At 43.0% G+C, this 21042-nt stretch overlaps 2 protein-coding genes and 1 non-coding gene across 3 annotated transcripts in view; 1 reads left to right on the forward strand and 2 right to left on the reverse strand.

Annotated features, from left to right (window-relative positions):
* The window catches only part of LOC109487339 (kelch-like protein 9), a 19420-nt gene extending 13619 nt beyond the window's left edge, over window positions 1-5801 (forward strand). Inside the window, exon 8 of the mRNA XM_019791317.1 lies at window positions 5056-5801. Coding sequence (XP_019646876.1) covers window positions 5056-5376 — 321 coding nt within the window. The 3' untranslated portion in view covers window positions 5377-5801. The remainder of the gene's footprint in view (window positions 1-5055) is intronic.
* Window positions 5802-6021: 220 nt separating this feature from the next.
* On the reverse strand, window positions 6022-14211 carry LOC109487413 (eukaryotic translation initiation factor 2 subunit 3, Y-linked). Its single transcript, XM_019791403.1, has 13 exons — window positions 14104-14211; window positions 13230-13293; window positions 13040-13101; window positions 12630-12695; window positions 12107-12228; window positions 11481-11623; window positions 11003-11113; window positions 10352-10486; window positions 9775-9869; window positions 9189-9333; window positions 8611-8780; window positions 7626-7798; window positions 6022-7068 (listed from the first exon to the last, which is right to left on the reverse strand). Exons 1-13 carry the CDS (start codon window positions 14188-14190, stop codon window positions 7005-7007), a joined length of 1437 nt encoding a protein of 478 aa, XP_019646962.1. The 5' UTR covers window positions 14191-14211; the 3' UTR covers window positions 6022-7004.
* Window positions 14212-14807: 596 nt separating this feature from the next.
* Trnag-ccc lies at window positions 14808-14878 on the reverse strand. Its single transcript has one exon. It is a non-coding gene; the product is annotated as a tRNA-Gly (tRNA).
* Window positions 14879-21042: the final 6164 nt, after the last annotated feature.

A 21042-nucleotide genomic window follows, 5' to 3' on the forward strand; every position in this document is an offset into this window, starting at 1 on the left:
CGCCATTTTGATTGGAATCAGCCGCCGGCAAATTTGCCGCTATTTTTCTGATAAGTTATTTTTATGGATCAGAAAAGTAGCGGCACATTTGAAGTAGCTGATTCAGCGCGCGGCTGACCAAGATGGCGGCCACTCGGCTTATGAATACATGGGGAGCGATCGCAAATAGTGGCGGTACAAGTCGCGCAGGGGCCGGTTGACGCGCAAAACACCCCGGCACACCCCAGTTTATTTTGGGTCTCAATTCGATTCTGCATACCCTCAACTCTAGCGACCGTCTCTTTCAGGAAAAACCTCTTAAGCCAAAACACTCTGTTTGCAAATGAAGGATATCCCTCTAGCTACGAGAACAAAAGAATTTCAATTTCTTTCACCTCTCACATTTTAGCAAATTTTAGGGGGAAAAAGAATTTTTCGCTGAAAAATGATGCCAAAAATTGGCCATTTTCACGTGGAATTAAACCCATCACCCAGATTTTTGCCACCGATATGACTTATATGGTCGGAAAGAGAAAACCCTTATGTATTATTAAGAAAAGTATAAAGAAAATCCTAACACTGAGATTATCACAATAGCCCGTCGCGCGAGGCATAGCTACAGCACCCCCAGAACTCATACAAGGCAAAACTAGGTCAAACCGAAGCACCGCGCTCAGGGCGGAAGGACACCCGGAAGTAAGTCTCGGGCCCGAAATCAATTTTCACCCAAAACACGCCACTTCTTACACTTTTCAGCCATGTTAGTAGCTAATCCCATTTTGCAGCAGATTATGAGAAATGTAAACTCAAACATGAACCATCGGAACCCCTTCGTCACTTTTTTTCCGGGCACTATAGGTGAGGCTGTTAGGAATCTAGGGACGTGCAAACTTCGGTCTCAAAGTGTTCCGGCACGGTAAAACGCATGTTTGTTCATTTGGCCCAATGCACCGCTCCGCGACTGTTGTTAGGGCTAACGTAAAAGACTGCAAGTAAGAGAAGCCCTGCAACAGTCGCCGCGGCTAATAACAGTATAGTGTTTTTAATCAAACATTTTTCATAGCGGAAAATCTGCTGGCTTAATATGAAAAGGTTTAGAACGATAACAAAATATTACAACCTTATTGGTATGATAATTTTTGTGCCCGACCAGGCGATGCATGTGGACGGCCAGCTACCGCTTTTGATGTCACCCGACTTGCGCTATCTCAGGTCTAATTAAAATCTAACGCATCTACGTGCCATGTCGCCACTCGAGTTCTTTACTTTTCTCCTAAATAGGAGAGGTTGACGCACGGACTTGAGGACCAGAGATTAAACATTAATATAAAAGAAGAGGCAAAGCATAATTTAAAGGTTCTTTAAGCCCCTGGGCGTTGTTTACGCAAGGACGTTGTCCTTGGTTAACGCCGATCAAGTTCCCGCGCCACGTTGCCATAGAAACGGCACGTACGCAGCACAGCTGACAGACCGCACGGCGTCCATTGACTACGTGAGTTCCGGCGCACCAATCACAGCGCACAGACGGGGATCCGCCCACCGGCCGGGCCGCAAAGTTTCAAAGGCTCGATACAGTATACTCCGCCCAGAGACCCCGCATGTCGATTTCCGATTTCATTCCAAAACACGTTTTTCACAAGTGACATGGAGGATGCAGGTTTCACGGAGGAACGTGGCTATTGACACTCCCGGAGTGGACATAATTTTTTTGTCTTCTATATCCAGTCCCGGAGTGCTTGCAAATGTTACCGTTCTAGTTGTCATTACATGATTTGTCAAGAATCACTTTAATCTTTGAGCAAAAATGTTAATTCCTTTTTTATGAGCGATGTAGAAGTAAAACGTTTTGTTAACTAGTATTTGTTTTGTTACCTCGCCTCAAGACTGCACGACATGAAAAGGGCGGGAGAACTGTGTGACGTCACGCTGGTGGTGGACGAACATGAACTTCCCGCCCACAGAGCGGTCCTCTCCGCCTGCAGCGACTACTTCAAGGCCATGTTCAAGTCCGGAATGCGGGAGTCTCGGTCCGACTCAAAAATCGTCATCAAGGAAGTCGCTTTCCAAGCTCTCAATCAACTAGTGGACTACGCCTACACGGGCGACTTGGTTGTGACCAAAGAAAGTGTCTCGGATCTCGCCTGCGCAGCTTCATTCTTACTCATGAAAGAACCTTTAGAAATCTGCCAAGCGAAACTCGAAGAATGCGTCGACTTGGACAACTGCCACGACCTCCTCAACTTCGCGCAAAGCTATAATTTAAGGAAGCTCGAGGCTGCTGTGTTTGCCTTCATGGGAGAAAACTTCCCCCAGGTAACAGGAACAGACCTGTTCCTCCACATGGATGTCGACACGCTATGCAAACTTCTGCAAAGTGACGAACTTAGAGTGAGCGGGGAAGGGGAAGTGCTCAACGCCGCCCAACTGTGGCTGAGACATGACTCCACACGTAGTAAAGACATGGGACGTGTTTTGGAGCACGTGCGTTTTCCTTTGATGACGCTAGAAGAACTTTCGCACCACGTAAAGAGAGATTCCTTTCTGACGGAGAACAGCCAGGTGAAGGACTGTTTGTTAGAGGCGCTGTGGTTTCACCTGTCGCCGCTCGAACAGAGCGTGGTGGAGGGACCCAGAACCAGGGTGCGTGCGCCGGGGGAGAGCTTAGTGGTTATTGGTGAGTTACGTATATACGTTGTGTAAATGATTGTCTCCTCATAAGCGGCTGGAGTAGGAATTGGCCATATCATGAGACAGATAACATTGGTCCGCTAAAGGAGTATAGTTTCTCGCTTTATATACTCCTTCAGCGAACTAACTCCACTGGCATGTTATATGTCTATTTGGCCAACTTCTACTCTATCCAGCCGCTTCTGAAGCCTGGTATGAACCTTATGGCAATGGGCAAAAGCTTTTCCCTCAAACATTGAGGCACCTGCTTTGTTCTGCCTGTGATAGTCCATTTTTTTCAAAGTTTCAGGGTTTTTTTTCCAGGAGGACTTGAGAAAGAATGGGACACACTCCTGGACGAGGTGCGCTTCTATGACGAGGGAACGCGGGAGTGGAAGGAGATAGCGTGCATGCCCAAAGAAACCTGTCAGCACAGGTAAAGTGAGGGGGCATTTGCTTTCGAAAATTAAATATCTTCAACTTCAAGCACATGTTTTTGACCAGAGTTGATCATACAAGGACCATCTTGTAATCGCTTGATTTCGCTCCCTCACATTTTGCATTATTACACACATTGATTGATTGATTGATTTCGCTCCCTCACTCTATTGATTGATTGATAGATAGATAGATAGATAGATAGATAGATAGATAGATAGATAGATAGATAGATAGATAGATAGATAGATTGATTGATTTTTTTCTAAACGTCAGTAGTTTAACGTAAGTGATTGTTTGATTGATTGATTGATGCAGGGCCGTAGTGCTGAATGACTTTGTGTACGTCGTTGGCGGACTGACGGAAGCCAACAGAGAATCAGTGAGCGACGCCTGCTACAGATACGACCCTCGGACAAACGCATGGTTACAGGTAATTAACAGAAACTAGAAATGTATTTGCAAAATAAAACATGTACATAATGTTTACTTTCATGTTCTAACAAATTACTGCTCTATCTACTCTTACTCAAACACATCCATATACTTGTATATAGTGACCAGCCCCTCTAGCTCTGTCCTGCTACATAATGTAACCCAACACCACTGAGTGTCTGCTACAGCACCAGTAACCATGTCCATGGTGACAGACGTTTGGTCCAGGTCATTGGACGAACGATGAATTTTAGTAACATAGAGGCATTGTATGATGGTACTTGTAAGTAAAGTACATGTACTATGCTTTGATCAATGTTCTTCCTGTATGATGCAGGTGGCGTCGATGCAGGTTAGACGGACGTGTTTCGCGTTCCTGGAGTCGGGAGGACGTCTGTACGTCATCGGCGGGACTGATGGAGACAAGTCACTGGACTCCGCGGAGGTGTACGATCCACGGAGCAACGAGTGGAGGTAGGGATAGACAAAACCTGGGTGCCAGACTGTTTCTAGGGCCAGTTCCTCGGCCCGAGGGCCAACATACCCCTAAGGAAATTATACCACGCCCCCCTCAGTTAGCCTGGGTGCCAGACTGTTTCCAGGGCCTACACGGGCCAGTTCCTCGGCCCCAGGGCCAACATGCCCCCAAGAAAATTATACCAAAGACCCCCTCCCCCTCCTCCCCTCCCCTCGGTTAGACCCCGATCCACACTAGCTAACTCTGGGCCTAGTGTGCTGTTGGCCTGGCATCCAGGATCGAATAGACCCCTTCAGATGAACTTCAAATAGCCTCTTACATTTTCAGCCATTACTTCAGGGGCGGAAGTATTGTTTTGGGCCAGGCTAGCTGGAGAATTGTGTAGTCGACAGTTGACAAATACTATATCTTTATATCTAGATACTTGGCGAGTTTCCCTGGCCATGTGTACGGGCACGCTGGGACGACGCTGCCGGACGGACGGCTGTGTGTGACGGGCGGGTTCGCCAGGAACAGATACCAGCGTTGGACCTTCACGTACGACGCACGGCAGGACGCGTGGGTCAGGGAAACGGACATGCACACCTGGAGGGGATGGCATGTCATGCAGGTGGGTGCCTTAAGTGTTACTGAACAACTTATTTAGCCTATACCAGGCTTCAGAAGCGGCTAGAAAGATTAGAAATTGGCTAAGTGAGCTACCTGTTTGGCATATTTCTTCTCTAGATCTTTCCATCGGCTTCTGAAGTCTGGTAGATGCTACAACTTAGTCTCAAAGAAGTATTTGCAAAAGCTACCTTTTTAAACAATGTTTTACAAACATGTATTAAAGATTAATACATAGATTGAACAGCGCATGGGGTGGGGAAGAGCTCAAAAGGTCAGCCACAAGAAATGAGGTGACATTGAAGGTCGCAACCAAAAAATACTTCCCAAAAGTCCGAGAACTTTTAATCCGTACCATACAATTGTAAATGTTTTTCCAGTATCACGCCATGGCCTAAATGGCCCTAAATTAAAGGCTGACCTTTCCCTAATAAACTTTTGTCTATTCCCAGACACTCGGTGACGCAGTTTTCGTCCTGGGCGGCTGCCACCTCCGTCCGGACGGATCCCGCACGATGCACCTCCCCACCGAGCGGCTGGACCTCGCCTCTCGGCAGTGGAGCGCCCTCTCCCCGCCGCCCTTCACCGTGGGCGTCGGTCGCGTCACCGTACTCCACGGGAAAATCTACGTGCTACGCAAGGCGGAGGAGGACTTTCATGCTCTCGTGTGGTACGACGTCAACACCGACAAGTGGGGGTCCGACCGAGACATACCGGACAGGCTGTCTGGGTCTACCATATGCACGCTCAAAATACCGTGGAACTTGCGCTAAGAAAACGAAAACAAGCACCAGCTCTGTGACTTCAAACTTCCGGAAGTACAAATGTAACGTTATGTATTACTTACTTACTGCCTTAAATAGCAACAACGATTCTCCGGTTCCTTCTGCCGTACATAAATGTGTGTGTGTGTAAATGTATATATAGTGTGCGTAAATCAATTACAAGGTGTATAGAATGGATTAATACTCGCACGCTTGTATGACTTTGACCATAACCTAGGCACAGGGCACACTGTCAATCAACTGAAATGCAATCTCCACCCACTCACTTCCATATGCTTCAAGATCAAAACTATTGAGTCATTATATTGTGTATAATATATATTCTGCGACAGTGATGAAAGTGTGGATACTTATCAGTTATGTTTCAAACTTAGTAAAGAAGTAATCGGTGCAAAAACTAAGTGAAGAAGTAATCGGTGCAATATTGTTGATTTGGCATTTCATTGACATTGTAGATCTACTGTACTTGTATCTTTAGTGCACTGTTGGGAAGCTTGTATGATATTGTTGTATCTTTAGTGTACTGTTGGGAAGTTTGTATGATATTGCTGTATTTTAAGTGTACTGTTGGCAAGTTTGTATGATATTGTTGGCCAACACTTAAGAGGCAGTTTTAAGAACACAAGCATGAAAGAAAAGGCCCATACAGGGTATACATTTATTGAGATATATGTAACAGGGATAGGTAGTCAAACAAATTGTTATAACAAAGTTAAATCAATCAGGATATAGCTTGAGACTCGGTGTTCCAATATGTAGAACTGAATAAATGACACGACAAAATGAGAATTCTTGTGGATACAGTTACTACAGTATCTTAGTAAGTGAAAGAGACAGATATCTAAATAACCCAAATTTTGTTGCAAAAGGCTACACTGATTTAAGTTCCACAAATTTGATTTCAGCACAGGAAGGGAAACAGATAATTCGCTGTGTTTTACATATTCGGACTCGTAAAGGGGGACAGTACAGCAAAGCAATCCAAAATGTCATAGTCAGTTCTATTCATGTAAATCAAGACACACGTCCATGTACAAAGAGTTACAGGGGCAAGTGTACAATGTAGATAGAACTTAATAATGCTCTTGTTAAACCATGTAACAGGCATCCACAAGGTAGGTGTAACTGTTTCATGTATGTATTACATTGTAGTATGACAGTAGAGCTAACATCACAAAAATAAGTTTAGACAGGCGTTCTCGTCTTGAGTAAGACAGTACACAGCTGTTACTGAGTGCATGTTATATTTACCAGTCATTACAAAAAGCATGTTTTGTTTATCCTACATTGTGTATGTAGCCATACCAATCTAATCACTTGGCTCTTATTTATTTACATGTACCATCTGTGCCAAATGTACTGAACATACAACATTTTAGACGCTCACTTGATTCTGTACCACAGGATGAAAATGGCCCCCCTTTCATATCATCTTTATCTTGAAAAAGTTAAAATTTACATTTGCATGATCCAACTATAATTTCAAACAAAATTTCTATATGCCTTTCCACTTTCTGCATTTTTCAATTTCAATTTTTGATGCAAAAATATCAGAACCAAGCAATTGTATTGGTATGGCTGTACGGTTGCTATGGATACTGATTGATTGACAGCTGTCAGTCCTCCTGTGTGGTCGGCTTGATGGTCACTCCTCTTCTAATCTGGCCCCAACCAATCAACCTGGGGGAGACAAAATTTGAAATGTTACCTTGGCAACATGAAATCAAGACTGAAACTTCCGGGAAGTGTTTTGGGCTTTCGTGAAGATATGCCAACTATTATGGGGATTGTATGATGTAAACTAATGGGTATTTTACAACACTTATGGAATTCATGCACACCTTCAACTATGATCTATCTATCATTCAACTTCCAACACTCTGCAATTCAAACATACAAACCCACCATAAACCAGCACTGCCCAAAACGATACTTTTATTCAGGAAGAAATATCTTTCACAGATATTGCACTCAAAATAATACAAGAGACAAATCATGTCCTAAAACTGTACAAGTCATAAATAAACAACAAAAACAAATTTGCTACCTCCAGGTTTGACCTTCCTATCAATCATGGCAAAATCACCTCTCACCTACCATGCAACCAAAGCAACTCAAAACAATACTTCCACACCCAGAAGTAACTACTACTAGTACTTTCACAGATATTGTTCACAAAATAATATGAGACAAATCGTACAACTGTAGAAATCGTACATAAACAGCAAATTTGTTACCTCCAATGTTTCTCCACCCTTCTACTCAAGGCGATTTTCTCCCCAATCTCTGTACACACAGGATTGGTTAGGACTATTTTGGCTAAATCAGCCTTGACTGCGAGAACTCTGCCTCCCGTAGACAAGGACCCGATGTTCACCATCAGAACCTCGTTCTTTGACAGCTTCTGGACCTGTGGGAGAAAAACAGTACAGTTTCAATACGGTTTCAGTACAGTTTTAGTACGGTTTCAGTACGGTTTCAGTGTGGTTTAAGTATGGTTTCAGTACAGTTTCAGTACAGGTTCTGTACAATGTCAGTACAGTTGTAGTACAGTTTCAGAACGGTTTAAGTGCAGCTTTATGTTGGGTTTTTATTACCTTCAAGCCCCCCCCCCCATTTCCTGTGTATGACTTTTGGACCTTTCATTCCGTAAATTTTCCCCCACCTACACACTATCAACCTACTCTGTCTGGACAAACCGACAACCAAACCAATAGTTCAGCCAACCAAAACCAAGTAACAAGCCAGGATATGAGCTCTCACCTTGAATCTAGAAGTAGGATTGCTAACATCTTCAACACATAATAGTATGGACTCAGAATCTGGTGGTTCTGGGTTCAAATCCCTGGCAGGCCCCAATGTTGTGTCCATGGGCCAGGCACTTTTCACCTTTCCTCACTCAGGTGAAAATGAGTACCTAGCTTCGGTTAGGGGCATCCTCTAGGTGTGAACATGCATGCACAGGCAGAGATCCCAAATTTGCGGAGAGCCATACCTTGCGCACCTTAAAGATCCCACCACATTTATCGAAAAGAGTAGGGGTCCTTCCTGGTGTGAGTGGTTCAAACCTTACACTGTAAGTTACAGTCCAGTTTTATTCAGTTTAACTCATATTGTACTTACTGTACAAACCTGGTGTGTTACCCCTAAAGGTGCTTTACAACTGGTTACACAAAACAAACAGGACAGAAGAGTAAAAACTCATTTTCTCAGACTCCTCACCTTTGCGCCCTTCTTGTCTCCCTCCGTCCGTACGCCGAGCAGACGCCTCAGCAGGAAGTAGGAGATTTCTATTTCTGTGTAGATGTCGGGGAGAGCGCCGACTTCGCCCAGCACGTGCCCCACCATCCGGTCAGCACGGCACAGCGTCGGGTCGATCTTAGTGCCCACTCCTGGAGAGAACAAGATGAGAATTTGACTCAGGAAGGTTATCTACATGTATGTGTATGACAGACTAAACCCTTGCACAAGCTTTTTGGTCAGTCTCTCATTAAAGAAACAAGACATGGTCAAGAAATAATTGTGGAGTCACAATCCAAACCAAACAAAAAATAGAGTCTACATAAAAAGTATTGTATGTTATAGGATACTGTTCCTGAAAATATTCACATAAGATGGAAACCAGCACAGAAATACATAAAGGAAATTTAGGAAGCCATTAAAACTGCCATTAAAAATGCTTGTCCAAAAACAGACAGTACATTTTTTTCACAATCCCTTATGATAGACATGTATGGCTGCAGGGGGATCTTTAACTTCTTAAACTTAAAAATTTTCCACAATCCCTGCCTGTAACTCACCTATCAGCCCTCCAGGCACGGCAAACTGCAGGTCGTTCTGCTCAGCGAACAGGGAGACGATGCGGGAGAAGATGGGCTTACACATCAACTTCCCCTCGTGGTCCTTCGACACAATCCCAGGACGCACCTCAATCTCCTGCCCAACCTGGGGATAACAACAGCAGGGGGACATGTTAGGAGGTCATGGGTTCAAAACCCGGACAGGTGATACCCAAGACTTTAAAAATTGTACAGACTGCTTTCTCTGCTTAGCACTCTAGCATTTAGGAGAAGAACACACACCAATGCATTCACTGAACTAGCCCCCTGCTGTAGTGGCCTGTGTGTATGTGGGTTGGGAGTTATGTGAGTTGAACCAGTGGACTAGCCCCCTACTGTATACTGTAGTGCTTGCAGGCATTGTGTAGCCCAAGGTATGGTTACTGCTACACATGGTTACACAGCAAGGTGTAAGAAGGGTCTTCAGTTAATGTCAAAAACTCCATCTAATGAAAGGAACTAAAAAAAACATTGAAGGAGGAATTTTCAAGAGGGGGATGGAAGGAGAGAGAGAGAGAGAGAGAAACAAGAGAAGAGACAACCCTACCTTGAGAACCCCCTTGAGAATACTTCCTCCTGCCACTCCCCCCTTCAGATCCTCCACCTCACAGCCAGGCTTGTTCACATCGAAGGACCGGATCACTGGAGGTAAACAACATAGATGTCAGCAATAACACATCACGCTTTCATAATACACTACGGGCCCAGTTACATTTATTATAGAATTGTAAACAGTTGCAATTGTATGAAGTTGAAACAGTCGTGCATGTCATCTAACATTCAACTGTTCAGCTTCAGAAAAGGTTGCAGGCAGTTGGCTCTGTCAGAGGCTGCTTGAAAACTGTGACATGAAAATCGTATGACAAGCTATGATAAATGTAACACAAGTATTTCAAGGGTTATTAATTGCCTGTTCTTATACCAAATGTTTCTTCTGTACTTGCAATTAGCCCTCGGGCACGAATTTGCAATAAAACAATTATATTATAATGATAACACTAAAAATAGCATTTTGCATACAAGTTAACATAGAACAAGTACTGTACTCCAATATGGCATGAGTGTCATGTAATCACCATAAATCTGCGTTTTCTAGAAGACCTACTGAAGTTATAACTACTGACCGATGAGTCGTGGCTGTGAGGTGAAGTCTCGGACAGGAATGGGGATCTTCTTACAGATGTATTCACAGATCACCTCGATGTTATACTTCAGCTGGGCTGAGATCGGGATCACCGGGGCACCCTCTGCCACAGTGCCTGGAAAATCACACCGTTTATTTAGTAGGGTCCTTAATTACTAGGAGATTGGGATCACTGGGGTGCCCTCCGCAACAGTGCCTGGAAAAATCACATCGCAATCAATGGGGTCCTTTGCAACAGTGCCTGTAAAAGTCACATTGTAATAAGTAGGGTCCTTAATTGTAGGGGTTTAGTATCCCCTGTCAGTCAGGGTATTTACAAGTTTTCCTTATGTGTTAAACTGTTGCAGATTGCCTATCTATAATTCAGTGTGAAAAAATGGTGCTTATCTTATACAGGTACAGATTACGTTCAGGCACATATCCAGAGCGAAAGGAACTCATCACATACAATTCTACGAAGAAAGTCTGAGCCGCGATGTCAAAGAGTGGTCAGGTCCAGCTGACCGCCGAAATGGAGAACTTTTGTGGACAGAAAGACTGCCCCTATGGCTTACAGCTACAGGAGTAACATCAGGTATGCAGCCCTAGTTACAACCTGTATAGGCTGGTGGTATGTCCAGCCCTGTCTCACCTTGTACAAACTTGAGGATCTGTTCGTACTGCTCCTTGGCCTGACTCTCCTTCACCAGGTCAATCTTGTTCTGTAGGATCAGGATGTGCTTCAGCTTCATGATCTCAATAGCTGAAACAGAAAATAAGAGTTTTCATGTGTGAAGTCTCAAAAACAAATCTATACTGGTAGCTAAAACAACAGACACAGAAGAAAACTGTACTGGGAGGGGGGCTTTTTATTTTGGCCTTTGCGTGAAGCTTGCCTATCATATTACATGTATGTTTGCTAAATAGAAACTGACCAGTCTTACTACTTCCTTGTAATATCTAAGATTTACAATGTGTAAAAATATGTGTATAGATTTATTTGGACTTTAAATGATGTAAACTGTATCCTTGTTATATATTTTGTCTGACACTTACCTTTTCCCTCATGACCTCAATGTAAAGTGGCCTGAGCATGAAGAAAGAATGTTTAATAAAAAAACAAGACTAACCTGCGAGATGTTCGGATGTCTGAGGCTGGGGGCACGACTCGTTCCCTGCGATCAACAGCAGAGCCGCGTCCATCACAGCAGCGCCGTTCAACATGGTCGCCATCAGGATGTCGTGCCCGGGGCAGTCCACAAACGAAACATGCCTGCAAAAAGACATCAGTTTTTAACCATGAACAACAGGGGCAGTCCACAAACACAAAATGACTGCAAAGTGGCCTCAACCTAAGCAACGTTCCAACTTTATCACACTGCAGTCGTCCCTCAGTAAGACATCCGGAGCCGCATTATTTCCCATTTAGAACTTTTATTCAGCCTGTCACAACTTCTTATTTGACGTGCAGGGGAATGGCCTCAAGACAGTTTTCTGTACAGTTTTTATACAGGTACCACATTTCAAACATCTAATTCTCCCCCATTCAAGATAATTTGGCTTCCTTTTCCAGCTTGGTATGTTCTTTCCCGAGCTTCTGTTCTCCTGTCATACAGACTGTCAATCTCCCCAACCCACATGCTGTCAAGGTACTCTAGACACAAAACACACAAACTCACCACACAGCCACTCAAAACAATACTTCTATACCCAGAAGTAAAAGCCTCTCAGTCTTTCCACAATACAAATCACTGACCTCTGCAGGCAGAACTTGCCACTACAGCCCATCCTGTCACAGGGGAAGACATCCTCCTTAGAACTGCCACAGGAGCGGTAACAGTCAGGGCGGGGGCAGGTCGCTCCGTCACATTTATACACCTGGGGGAGGGGAGGGATCAAGAATTTATTAGCTAGTACACGTGTAGTCTTAAGTTATACAACACTTTGCCTTACACCATTCGCTGTGTCATCTTCATCTATCTATTTGTATAGCTTAGTTAGAATCTGTATGTAGATTGTACTAGATTAATGTAGTTTGTCTTCTACATGTTGCCTTACATGTGTACCTGTGTTACAGTTGTACAGAAAATAAAGAAAGAAACTTTTAGGGATCACATCTCTTGACTTGGAACTCATTTTTGGTCACAAATTTAGATATTTTCAAGACTTTCTTAAAGTTTCACACAAACCTTTAGTTTAACATGATTAAAATCCCAGCAATAGTACAAACTTAACATCTTTAAATGTAGGATAGTTTTTACACACTGTTCTAAGCCCACCTTTGCGTTGGCATATCCTAACTTGATGGTGATGTTTCTCTCTAACTCATTCTTGAACCGCACAGTCTGTGGGAGAAGAATTAACACAATATCAAAATGACACACTTGACAAACTTCAGGATTTGCCTCTTTGAATTCCTCACAGCTTTCTTCCTTATCATGCAAAATACTAAAGCAGTCACCCCTTAAACCTTTATAAATCCTTCTTACACAGCAATATCATTCAGGCACCAACATACAGACTATAAAAGACAAACTGTAGATAGATGTACTGAATAGGAAGCAATATTTTAACTTTAAACAGCAGTATTAAAGCCACGATGATGATGATTAAAGCCATGATGATGATGATGATGATGATGATTAAAGCCATGATGATGATGATGATGATGATTAAAGCCACAGCCTACCTGTACTCCTGAGATGGCCTTCACTACAGTAGACTTGCCGTGAGCCACATGGCCAATGGTTCCTGTAGGGGACAGAAATCTCTAATGACAACCTGCAGTTCTCTCTCACTTACTTGCAAAGGCTATTTCCACTAACATCCATGAAAAGATCTGTCTACTTTTGTTCCATAAGAAACATTATGATACAAACCTATGTTGATGGTAGCCTGTCTACTGATGACCTCCGGTGTGAGGGCGTTGAGTTTGGTCACATCCTGGAAAAACAAAAGCATAATGAACAACATAATGAAACAAGCATGCTGGGCCTGGGGCATATGGCATATATGCCTAAATAAAATGTTCACTGCTGTGTAACATTAGTACATATATAGCTGCCTCTATGAAAAGCCTTTCTTATGCTCTACATCACTGAAACCTGAAGGCAGGGTTACTGGAGTGAAACACAGGAGTTTATGATGAAACAAAAACAAGTTGTTGCAGCATGGAGTACTTGGCAAAAGACTGAAAGAGTCTTTCAGTCTTTTGCCAAGTACTCCATGCTGCAACAACTTGTTAGAGAACCAGTTTATGTCCTGTTGTTCATGTAAACTATCAAAATGTTCTGGTGACACAAACAATATACTCGTTATAAACGTTGCTTTGTGGATGTTATATCTTCATAATATCTTTTAAACTGTATTACACATGACGTTAGTATGGTCAAAATTATGTGCATCAAAAATATTCAGTAAATTTCCTCTGAAAAAGTCTACGCTACCACCGTCTACCCGACACATATCTTCCTCATTGGCATCAAATAAGACAGTTATTTGTTAATATTAACATATGACCAAGTTGACTTGGGTAAAAGTTTGGACATGATTCTACTTTCACTGCTACAACATACCTGACTCGAAGCACGTAAATTCGCCCCCCTCCCCACAACCTAACCACATGTTTCCAGATGGTGGAAAGCCACGTTTGTCACTCCCACATTTCAGCCCAATTTTTTGCCTCAAATCGCAACTTTTGAAAGGGACCTTACCTTCCTTACACACTTAACACTGTCTAGGAGCCATACTCACCAAATTGGCGACATCTTGCTTGGCTAAATGCGGTTGTCTCGACGAAATTTCTCCGCCCTGACTTTGGTTAGCTTCTCCCGCCGCCATGTCGGAAGCATGAATGTAAACTGTCTCTCTCGATATTATTGTAAAGCCTGTATTTTTGACGCACCATTCCAGTTTTGACTAACCCAAATCCATATTTTTTATCACAATAGTATATAGAATGTTCTGCAAATATATTATTTGTTGCAGATAAATTTATTTTGTTTGCAAATCTAGCCATTTTACATGTAATTTTGTACAGGCTCAATTTCTGTTGTGTTTGAACAGCCTTTGTAAATCGGAGTGTCTGATGCAATAGTACAGGGACGGTAAATTTGCTGCAGTTTGTTATAAAGTCGCTAGATGTCACTCGTGCGCGGTGCACATTTCTTTCCTTTCTGACAGGTGTCAATCATTCGTGGACAGTGCTGACTACACCAACAAAAACTTGGTTCCTGACTTTCATACAAGTCTTTGAGATGGACTACTATTAAATTCGATGCTAATTCTGGACAAAGAAATAGTTATTGAAAGAAGTCCTGGACAGAGAATATTTCGCTACCTAGAAAAATAAATATGAAAGCAAGAATAAGGGAAAATATTTAATGAACGATAAAGTAGGGACGAAAACGGGATGTTATGTAAGGATAAAAGGGGAAACAGCAAAATGCAAAAACAAGTGCGCCGCCCGGGAATCGAACCCGGGTCGCAAGAATGGGAATCTTGCATGATACCACTACACCAGCGGCGCGGCGACACGTGGCACGACCAATCTATTGCATAAGAAAACATCTTCACATTCATGCTAATTACGTAACGTATTGTTGTTTTAATTGCTGTTTAATGTGGCACCAAATCATGTCCAATGATAGCGAATATCTTTTATAAACCATCCAAATTGTCAAAGTCGTTGTGCTGCCTCTCAATCGCACGCTTTGTAAACCCTACCGAAAATTGTACCTGCAATGATCATTCCATTCGCTAGATGTCGCTGTTACCAGGCTATGACACCTCCAGTGGAATGTACCATTTTACCATTTCAGGGGGCAATGTCTAAAACTTAGGACTATATGATACTAGTCCTCTCAAACCAAGGAGGTTTAAAATCGTATTTAACCTTCAGTCCTTGCTCAAATTTTTGCCTAGTTGATTCCCCTTTTATCTGCTTGTATTTCGATGATCAAATCTGGTATTAAGCTGTGACCAAATGATCTAAAAGTTGGTAACGTTACTGGGCTATGCATCAGATTCAGATATGACATTTAAAAGTTACATTTGTGACATTAACATTTTAAATATATAAATTTGAATCTTTTGGCATACACCCCGTCAAAACCGTATAATTTAGGGCTTTTCAGATCGGCAGCTGGGGCAACTTGTGTGGTGTGGACAGGTGGTCTCCAAGCAGATACAGGGTAGTACGGATAGGTGATCTCCAGCATGGCATGAGTGGGTAATGTTCATTCAGATACAAGATAGGGTGGATAGGTAATCTCCAAGCAGATACAGGGTAGGTAATCTCCAAGCAGATACAGGGTGGTGTGGATAGGTAATGTTTAAGCAGATACAGGGTGGTACAGATAGGTGATCTCCAACCAGATACAGCATGGAATGGGTAGGTAATCTTCAAGCAGATACAGCGTGGTATGGATAGGTAATGTTCAAGCAGATACAAGGTAGGGTGGATAGTGACTCTCCAAGCAGATACTTCATGGGGGTTTTGAGAACACTTACTATTAAAAACCACTGTCTGGGGCTTTTTGAGCATTATGTACATGGGGGTTTCACAACACTTACTGGGAAGAACTACATGGGGGTTTATGAACAGTTCTTACTGAAACACTAGAGAAAAGGTTGATAAGGAACTGTCCATTTTGTAATGAATGCGACAGGAAATGGATTGAAGATTTTATTAAAATCACGAAGCGTACAATGTGTTGCTCAGGTTGTGTCTGGTACAAATGTATTTTCAAACCTTGGCTTTAAAAAAAACTCACTATAAATATATCCTAGCACTAAAACCTAAAGGACTATTCAAGATGAAAGATCTTTGCTCTCGAAGCCCATGTATTCATACATTTTGGATCTATTCGAGCACAAGGTGGCCACTACTTGTGCTAGAGTAGAAGCGAAATGCATGAAAAATGAAGGCCTAGTGAGAACAAAAACCTCACAACTTGAGAACTACAACTGAAACCTGACTACAACTAATCCTAAAACTAGATTACAACTAATCCTAAAACTTGAAGAAAATTAAACTGTTCTCCAACTCAGAAACAAAAATAACTTGCGTGTCCTCAGCACTTGGGTCAAAGATGATGATGACTGATCATGAGTGATTCATTCAAAAATTAACCAATCCGAAAACTAGACCTAACCACTACAGCTAACTTAAAACTAGTCAACTACAACTAACTTAAGACTAATCAACTACAGCTAACTTAAAACTACTACAACAAACTACTACAACTTAAAACTAATCAACTATAGAAAGGAAATCTATTCAAATACTATTCAAAGGGTTGCAACATTTTACCAAGTTCACATGTATGAAGACTTGAGTTGACAGCCAGTTTGCACAGTATGGGGCGAGTCTACTGGAGCAGACAGTCCTTTCATTCGTGGGTTTTCCTGGCCCTTCGTTCGTTTGTGGGTTTTCCTGGCCCTTCATTCGTTTGTGGGTTTTCCAGGCCCTTCGTTCTTTGCCTTGGCAGCAGCTTTTCTCTCGGTTTCACATGTAGAGACGCCGTCGTGTGTCACTGTCAACATTGGCTGGTGTCACGTAGTAGATGGAGTAGATGACGTAACGGTTAATTTAATATCTATATTAATCAATATAAATCCAACATGAGGACATTCAAGGTCATCTACCATTCAAGGACACTGTTTACACTGTAAGGACATCTAAGGACACAGTCTAAGGACACAGTAGGAATGTAAGGGTTAATGGGTGGAACACTGAGGTTACACGTATATTGAGGTTACGTAAGGTAGGACCGTAAAACATAACTAAATATGGTAATAGTCCCTTCTTCTAGGCCACATAACACAGATTTAGGGACAACTTCAAGTTCAGTAATAAGAAGTCCATTCATTAAAAAGTAGTAAACAAGTCCCTTAATTTAGTTCAAGGTAAAACAGAGTTGTCATCAGGGAGATAGATGTTTCTTGAGTCAGTCTTCTCTTGAGCGGAGCGAGAGAGGCTCAACTTTGTGTAACTCCGTTGACTGGGAATAAAACTACACTAACAACTACAACTTTCCGACTAATCTTTTGTGGACGAAGCTCTAAAGACCACCGTACTAGAAGGGAGCATCGCCACATTTTGGTAGTACGGCTGGGGTCCTCATCGCCACATTTTGGTAGCGATGGCTGGGGTGGACGATCCAACATTACAACGGAGAAGGAGATACTGGTGTGGAGCTGGATACCAGAGCAGGTGGGTGGAACGACAAGTTGCTTCCACATGGCACACTGTTAGTAGCACCGGTCCTTTTTAAAATTATGTAGAAGCTTTGTTAGCAAGGGTTGTTTAGGATTTCCTTAGTCGTAAAAACTGTAGCTTCTATGTTGAGTTTTACCTAGAATTGCAGCATAGCATTGTCTTCAAACAGTGAGTTGTGCTGTAATTTTTGTCAGCCAGTTGTGTTCAGCTAGGGAAAGATGTTTAGGAATTTTGAAGTTCGTCAGCATCTGAGTAATGGCTGCCTGTTGGGCGGAATTGGAGTCAGAGGAGACTCGGAAGTTAGTGGGCCGGGAACCACTTGTACAGTTTGTGGGTCCTGGCAAGGCAAGCAGGAAGGGAGACCCTTGCCTTGAGTTGAATATTTTATACAGTATGGTAGTTTAGTTGGTTGTGTTTTATATTATACTAACGTGCTAATACTGTAGTGTGTTCAATGTGTATATGAACAGGGATAGGAATGGGTGGGTCCCAATGCCAGTAGGGGTAGGAGCTGATTGCAGGACGATGCCTTGGAAAGCCAGACATTCGGGCAACATTGCCGGGTAGCGGGAATGTTTGGGCATCACGAGAGCATTCGGCTGGTAGGAACATCAGTTTAGGTTTCCATGGGTAACTCTCATTGATAGAGTTAGGTAGGGAGACTAAGGACTACCATGGCTACATATTAAAGTCATGCCAAATTTGGGAACCCTGTCTATGGTCTGAAAATTCATCGGCTAATGTACAGATTCCCAATTACTAGTACGTTGATTTACAGCATTTGCCTTATGAATTACGTAGAATTAAATGCCATGAGTTGTGGGTGGCAGGTGGTGCCACTGAGTTTTTTGAGGGCATGTTGATGCTGAGATTTGAGAGGTGACAATAGGTGTCATGTTGAAGGGTACATTGGTACCGTGTGCGGTTCGTGACAGCCCGGTAGGCTGGCCGCAGGCATTACGAGATCTCGTGTTGCAGGGCACGTGGTTGGTGCCACTGTGTAGGGTCTTAGGAGAATAAGACCGGTTGTACTGTAGTACATGTGTGTGTGCCAGTGGTTGCATGCGTTGTTCCACCCCACCCCAACCCCTGCAGGTGAACTCCACAGGATCGACGTGAGGAAAACGACGTCCAGACGGTCCGACGCGCACGACGTAACGATGCGGTCGTGAGAGCACCTCGCCGGGATGCCGAGGGCACTGACCCAGCACTGCATCTTCCAGACGGACGGAGTTCCTGACTGACGTTTCCTGTGGTCCCGTGTTGTGTCCAGAGACGGCGGGAGCGCGCAAGCCGGTCACCAAGGGGGAGAGCGGAGTGGCGACGCGTGACAGCCATGCGGGCACGAGGAAACACTGTTGATGAACTAAGAGAACTGATAAAGAACTGATTCATTGATTCGTTGATTATGGACAGTCTACAGGACTCTTATAAGCTGTAGAGTTGTTACTTGAGATAACAGTATAGAATAATGTTCACTAACATTGAGTGTTATACTCTATTTTAGTCGATATACGTGTATCATACTTTTTGTTATTTTTTATAACTTTTGTTCTGACGTCACCTCACGGCAACGCGGACGTTGCCTGTTCAGGAAGGGAGAGGTGTCACGTAGTAGATGGAGTAGATGACGTAACGGTTAATTTAATATCTATATTAATCAATATAAATCCAACATGAGGACATTCAAGGTCATCTACCATTCAAGGACACTGTTTACACTGTAAGGACATCTAAGGACACAGTCTAAGGACACAGTAGGAATGTAAGGGTTAATGGGTGGAACACTGAGGTTACACGTATATTGAGGTTACGTAAGGTAGGACCGTAAAACATAACTAAATATGGTAATAGTCCCTTCTTCTAGGCCACATAACACAGATTTAGGGACAACTTCAAGTTCAGTAATAAGAAGTCCATTCATTAAAAAGTAGTAAACAAGTCCCTTAATTTAGTTCAAGGTAAAACAGAGTTGTCATCAGGGAGATAGATGTTTCTTGAGTCAGTCTTCTCTTGAGCGGAGCGAGAGAGGCTCAACTTTGTGTAACTCCGTTGACTGGGAATAAAACTACACTAACAACTACAACTTTCCGACTAATCTTTTGTGGACGAAGCTCTAAAGACCACCGTACTAGAAGGGAGCATCGCCACACTGGCACTGAGGACTGCAACTACATATTTCTATAAAACAACCCTAACAGCATAGCACATGAAGATGAAAAAGACTAACACTTATCTTATTTCGACTAGAAGGTGTTATATAAGCAACTTTTGCTTTTTGCCCAATACTCAATAAGCACCTTTTGCTTTTTGCCCAATACTCAATAGATATATGTGAATAACTGAAAATAACACTTATCAACCTGAGCAACAAATGTCTAACATAATATATGATGGCTATACATAGTACACTGTGCATGCTATAAAGAGCATTAACAAGAACTTCATTCACAGACTTTTTACATTTTTTAACAGGAATGCTGCTTGTGGGGGCATGGCAGGGCGTTAACGATCTGTGATGCAACTTCAGTCCAAGCTACAAAAGTAACAATCCCCTCTGTCTTCCCGAGACATCACTAGTGGGGAGAACCACAATCTCTTGGTTGCTGGCAAGGTGTAGAGCATGTCTTGCTGACATACCGAGTGATATCACTGGTGGGGGTTAGGGAACTTTGAGAGCGACGGTTACTTCTGCACACAGTGCTTCAGCCTGTTTCTGAGGTGTACAGGTACGGTGTGTGGCTGGTTCAGTCTCTGCGGCAATGTCAATGGCTGGAATCGCAGTCAGAGTAACTGCAAAGTTCAGTCCACTAGAAAACGGAGACTACCTAGAGTTCTGTTGGCTCAAGAGTACTTAGGAAACTTCGACCACCGGTCTTTCTTTCTGGCCTTTAGTCTTGGTTCGGGATCTCAAGACTAGAATGCGCAACACACATGAAAGGGGCCTGCATACCCTTTTTCATCTAAAAAGGCGTAATCAGGCCTTTTTAGTCTCCCTCCCCCAAATTCAACATAATTTGTAATAGAACATTAACTGCAAAGCGTTCAGTCGTAATCAGCTCAGACTAACGTAATTCGTAATTGGCGGCGTAAATTTTGCGTAATTCGTAATCACTACCCCCCATGCAGGCCCTCATAAAACTCCCCTCCCCCATTCGTTCTGTTAATCATCCATCCATTGATTCACTGGCCATCCATCCATCCGTCCATCCATCCACACACACACACGAGGCAGCTTATGTAACGGTCAGGGTTCCCGACCCACTGACCATCACATAATGCAGAAAGAACGACAGGCTTTAGAAGAACCTAAATAATCGTGAGCCATGTTGCGGGTCTCCTCGTGGAAACATTAACGTCAGTTCAAGTAGTTTGAGCCCGCAAATCCTTCTCTTGATACCATTTCCGACATTTCTGCTTGCAGATCGAACTGTCAAAAGAACATTTTTGGCTTGCAGACAGCCATGTCG

This window comes from Branchiostoma belcheri, unplaced genomic scaffold (genome assembly GCF_001625305.1).
Source record: "Branchiostoma belcheri isolate BF01 breed outbred unplaced genomic scaffold, Haploidv18h27 scaffold88, whole genome shotgun sequence".
NCBI lineage: Eukaryota > Metazoa > Chordata > Leptocardii > Amphioxiformes > Branchiostomatidae > Branchiostoma > Branchiostoma belcheri.